The sequence below is a fragment of the Neltuma alba genome, unplaced genomic scaffold, assembly GCF_004799145.2.
Source record: "Neltuma alba isolate B1F8T4 unplaced genomic scaffold, ASM479914v2 tig00012479_pilon, whole genome shotgun sequence".
Taxonomy (NCBI): Eukaryota; Viridiplantae; Streptophyta; class Magnoliopsida; order Fabales; family Fabaceae; genus Neltuma; species Neltuma alba.
In genome coordinates, this window is record NW_021636954.1 from 54,363 (window position 1) to 60,362 (window position 6,000).

At 29.0% G+C, this 6,000-nt stretch overlaps 1 protein-coding gene across 1 annotated transcript; it reads right to left on the bottom strand.

The window, feature by feature from the left end:
- Nucleotides 1–2,587: 2,587 nt before the first annotated feature.
- On the bottom strand, nucleotides 2,588–5,764 carry LOC114727500 (NADPH:quinone oxidoreductase-like). The gene is made up of 3 exons (XM_028914197.1): nucleotides 5,595–5,764; nucleotides 5,289–5,480; nucleotides 2,588–3,131 (listed from the first exon to the last, which is right to left on the bottom strand). The coding sequence occupies exons 1-3, from the start codon at nucleotides 5,683–5,685 to the stop codon at nucleotides 2,821–2,823; spliced, it is 594 nt and encodes a 197-aa protein (XP_028770030.1). The 5' UTR covers nucleotides 5,686–5,764; the 3' UTR covers nucleotides 2,588–2,820.
- Nucleotides 5,765–6,000: the final 236 nt, after the last annotated feature.

The window sequence follows — 6,000 nt, forward strand, 5'->3', positions numbered from 1 at the left end:
TATTATTCTTATTGTTTGTTAGGTTATTTTAGTGAGTAATTGGAGGCCCAAGAACTAAGGAAGGTAGTCGTGTGATTAAACTCGAAGAGGTAACATGGAATTTATAATTTTAATATTAACTTGTTTGATTATTACTCCCTCCGTTCCTTATTATAAGAGACAAATAACCAAATTACGTTGATAAAAAAATCAGTTAAAATTAGTTGAGGACAATTAATGTGTAAAAAGTATAATATTTTTTTCAACAATACCCCCATTAATAAGGAGAGAGAGTATGAGAGAGAATAATTAAATTATTAAAAGAAAGAGAAGTGAGAAGGAGAGAGAGTATGAGTTGGAGACAAAATAAATAGGGGTAAAATAGGAAATCAATACAAAAAAATAGAGACAACTTTTAAGTGTCTCTTATATATGGGAACATGCCATAAGCATCAAATGTCTCTTATAATAAGGAACGAAGGGAGTACATTATATACTACTTTGAATTTATGCCATGTGATACTTGAAATTGTTGATGGTAATGTACTTGATTTGTTTGTATGGTATGCCTTGGCAAGATGCATCGATGTACTAATTTAGAATGAATTGATATGATTTTTACATGGCATAGAGTAAAGAGATGCTTTGTAGAATTGATTGTAATATATTTTGCATGTTTAATATTATTGTTGTAAATCCTTTGCTACTGAAATTTCTATGAAATCTCATTGCTTTCTATGTTTAAATACCACCAATAGGGCAGACAAGTGGTGTGGCCAAGGGCAAGCAAGTGGTGTCTCTATGAAAAAAATGTTATTGAAATTATAATAAACTTTATGTATAAGTTTTGTAATATTTGTGGATTGATACTTGGATGACTTTTAGAGATTACAAATTATGTGAAATTACTTGTTATATAATATGATATGTGGGTGAATCATGTTTGAGTGCTTATGGTTTTAATTTGACAAGTTATGCATAAAAGAGATGAAAGATGACCTAATTAGGGGCAAAATTTGACCGTGGAAAATTTTGAGCAATTGAAAGAGTTTGGATTTGAAACTCAACATTTTAATAGTTCATTATTTTTAGCTTTAAAATGAGTAGTATTTTATGAAATTTAAAACTTGTACAAAAAGTTATATCTCTCTAAAGTTAGGCGCAAATTCTGAAAAATTGAAAAAGTTACTAAATAAACAATGCACTTTGTCATTGAAACTGAGCACACATAAGCTAAGTTCATACTCTGGATACATTTTTCTTTTAAAGAGCTCCTTTCAAGCTTCAAGTAGGATTTAGAACCATATTATTTTGATTTTTTTAGAATTAATTATGACTTTTCAAAGTTTGACAAAAGTTAGAGTTACCATGAATAGTAACCCAAGAAATTAAATTTAAAAATTCAAATTTTTCTAACTTAATACTTGTAAAATGGTTCCAACTACTCCTACTTAATATAAAATTGGGTAATAAACTGAGGTGTGACAAAATGCGCATGAAAAAAATACTTCAGGTACTTAATACATTATAAAATATTTTAAAATGTTAGATGCACTTGAAAAAAACATTTCAAAATGCTAAACGCACTTTCAAGCAACGAGTAATTTCAGATTCAAGTTGAGCAATGGTTTATGATGATAAATAAGCTGTCTAATTTCAAAAATAAAAGTATAAACCGCCTAATTAAGTCATCTCAAGTCTCAATTAAGATCATGGTTTAAAAAAATCAAACTGAACCAGTTAATTCATATATTAAAAAAAAAAAAAAAGCCGCTGAATGGATCATTGGTCTGATATGATTTAGTGCATGAACTGATGGAAGTTCAACCTAATATGACCTAAACTGAACTAGTCATAACATGATCAACCCGCGCAAGTTCGGTAGATTGGCTGGTATTTGGGTACAAAAGAAGCAAATGACATCATTTTGTTCTTAATTTTAGTTATTAAAGGATTATAAAAGAATATTATCAATATTAATATATTTTGTTATTGTTACAATTAAACTATTATTATATTTTTTTTATATTTATTATTGGTGATTATCAATATTGTTGTAGTTTGCTATTATCAGTTAAGTTATACTCTTCCGGTCCTTAATATAAGACCCATTTAACTAATTTAATTAGATTAAGGAAGTTAGGTAAGTTAGTTAATTATAAGAAAAGTGACACATTTTTCCCAAAATACCATAATCATCTTTCTTAATACCCCCTCTCCCTCTTCTACTTGATTATAGGTGAGAGAGTATCTATAGGGGTAATTTAGAGAAAATTGATAAATATGAAAAATGGGTCTTATATTTAGGACCAAAACCAACTCAAGAATTGGGTCTTATATTAAGGACCGAAGGAGTATTATTTTTATATAAGCAGTCTAACTTCAGGTTAACTTCAATATGATCCATTGACTATTAACTCAACATCTCAATTAGTTTATTATGGGCTGGTTTTGAGTTTTAGCGCCTTGATTAACATTGTGCTGATAAATTTGGATAATACTACCTCCGATCTTAATTATAAAAAATAAGATTTTATAATTAGGATCAAAAGTAGTATATTATTTTTTGAAACTCTTTTATAGAAACATGCACACAGCTCACAATATATACTACATGAAGAAAAACTGAATGCTCAAATACATTTATCCATTTCAATTTTAAACCCCAACATAACTGAATGCTGCCAACTACAGTCATCCATCCATACATGACAAAACCAGATTCCCAAAACTAATCAAAGTTACCCTCCGATTATAATTTTGGTCAAAAACCAACAGATTTCTAAACACACATAACAGAAATTATTCTGGAAACTGAAGTGGATTAAGCATCAATAATAATCAGTTGTTATTGTTAGATCGGAGCTGGAGGGAGAAAGCTTTCAAAGAGAGAAGGATTTGCTTCAACCTAAGCAAAGTATGTTCATCAGGAAAGTGGCCATGAGCATCAAGCTTTGGAGGCGGGTGGATGATGTCGAGGACGAACTCAGGTTTGTTGACGAAATGAAGATCAAGAAAGACTCCAATGTCTCGAAGATGGGATTGGCCTTTTGCACCACCAAACAGCCCTGCTGCACTTACAATGGCCGCAGCTTTGCCTCCCCACATGTTGGGAGGCCTAGATGCCCAGTCTAGTGCATTCTTCATTGGTGCTGTTAATTATGCAACATGAATTAACATACTCTAATTTACAAAAATAAGACGAGTTGTGCATCTCATCAAGTATTAAAATTCAAGTCAGGTTGCTTGATCTGACTAGTCAACCGATGAACTATTTCACCAACCGATCTGATTAAGAGTTTTTGATGGGGTCGATCAAGTGGGATTTTATATTTGTTTCCTTTTCTTGCTAAATTTAAAATGACACCATTTTGAGTTTACAAATTTTATTTAAAAAAATAGCAGCCCTTCAAATTGCTGCTTTGGTAGCTTTGTTTTGTTGAATTATACACATGAATGTTCTACTTACTTATTAATTGGTACTTTAAAATATTACTGTTTTCTAGATTATGCATAAATATTTTTGTTTATTTTTGTTAGATTTATATTATTTTAATTATAATTGGATTGATTAAATAAGAATTTTAGTGGGGGTTGTGGACAATCGAGATTCTGAGTAACATGACTTTTCAATATTGATTTTGACGAAAATGAGTTTTGTAAGTAATTTTTGTGTGGGGACTTTTTCCCCCCTTAAAAATGATTTTTAAAAGAATTTCATTGATTTTTTTCAATGTTGTTTATGAAGATCACTTTTTAATCGGGGAGCATGACAATGAAGCCCCAAATAAAAAATATGATTACTAAAAAGTCCTAAAAATCATAAAGCAACCTGCAATAACAAGTTTTAAGATTATAAACAACAATTGTTCTCTTATTATTAGAACTTCAAGTAATTTTTTTTTATCTCGGATATTATTGTAATTCTCTCTTCTAATAAGTAATTATTAGTAATTACTACAAAGAGTGTAACTTTTTCCCTTTTGCCAACAAAGAGTATATAACTTTTAGGGATAATTAATCTCCAGGTCCTTATAGTTTCATCTGATTTTTAATTGGGTCCTTATAAAATTTTTTCTTTTTATCAGATCCTTTTACTTTCGTTTGTTTTTAATTAGGTCCTTCTATTTTTTTTTTCTTTTTATCAGGTCCTTATAGTTTCACTTATTTTTTAATTAGGTGCTTTGTAGTTTTTGAAAAATTATTTATTAACTTTATTCTTTAAAATTAATTTCATTTTAAATTAATAATTATATAATTGGACAAACTAATTAATATAATCATTTAGTAATTAATTAATAATCAGAATAATAATTATACTTAAGTATAAATTATTTATAATCATATTTTAATTTTAGAAAAATTTATTATTATAATTTGAATTTTATAATTATAAAAATTCGAATTGAAAATAAATAATATATTTGTTTAACTAAAAATTTAAAAGAATATTAACATAAGATTGTTACAATAATTTATTATTTTTAAAATGTTATTATTTGTAAAATAAGGAATAAAAACTACAAGGACCTAATTAAAAACAAAGTAAAACAATAAGGACCTGATAAAAAGAAAAAAAATTATAAGGACTTGATTAAAAATATATGAAAGTATAAGGACCTGATAAAAAGAAAAAAAATTATAGGAACCTGATTAAAAACCAATTGAAACTATAAGGACTTATATATTAATTATCCCTAACTTTTATTACTCTCTCCGGTTTACATTTTTTGTTGAAATTTCCACTTTGCTTTTATTATTTCATTTAATTAATCGGTAACTATAAGTTAATAAGGGCATACTTAATTATATCAAGTTTTTTATATCTATTATATCAAGTTTTTCAATCGTACATATACATGTGTCTTATTTTTAAAATATTAAAATTTAATAATATTTAATTATAAATTCATATTAAACAAAAAAGGATACATGACTATATGTGTGATTGAAAAACTTAAGATAATTGAGCTAAGTTTTTCCCATTTAATAAATGATAAAAGGATTGTAATATCATTTAAATAAAAATACCAAGTTAAATAATCAAATAATTTAAATGATATCAAAAATTCAAAATTAGTAATGCAGCATTTTAACAAAACGATTAATAAAAGGAAAAAAGTTTTTTTAAAAAGAAAAAGCAAACGTGAGTGACAAAATAGAAAGGACAATATCAGCAAAATCATTCACAGGACTTTTTTTTAAAAAAAATTGAAATGAAAACGAAGTTGCTTCTTTTTAAAAAAAAAAAAAACTGCAGACAAATTTTTGGAAAAATGTTTTCTGAGAAACAGACTAAAGCAAATTACCAGTGACGGAATAATTATACTCAGGAGAAGCGAAGAGAACACAATCGGCTTCCAGAATCTTCCGGCGAAACGCTTCCACTTCCACCGGAAACCTCCCATCTTCTTCAAGATCCGTATTCAGCATCGGCAGAGCAGCAATGTCAACGTCCTCAATCTGGAGACCTTCAATGTCTCCTTTGCTTAACTCGATCGCTGCATCACAGATCCAAATCCCCAAATCAGAACCATATATTAACCTAACAATCAAAATCAAACAGAACAGAGAGAGATAGAGAGAACGATGAGAGCAGTAGTTGACGGATTAACCAGCTCGAATGAGGCCTCTGTTGTATGAGTCTTTACGCAGTGAACCACAGATAGCCACCACCTTCACCGGAGCCGCCGCCGTGAGTGCCATGCTTTCTTCTAAAGCGTGATGAGCCTCTTGAGTCAACGACGGTATGAAGAATGAAGAGAATGAAGAAATCAATAGACACTTAAATAGCAAAAGGATGATGGTGCATGGTTTAGTGATGGCCTCCCCAGAAGGATATAATATTAGGCGGGCGCTCTCCTTTGCAATTTTATAATGCAATTTGTAATTAAAACAGTAGCCGTCTCACTTGAAAAAGAGAACATAAGTTTAAATTTTAGACAACATATTTGTTGAGAGGGTTATTTTTTAACCGCTCCTAGCTCAAAAAAATTAGTTTCAAGTCTAATACTTATCCGA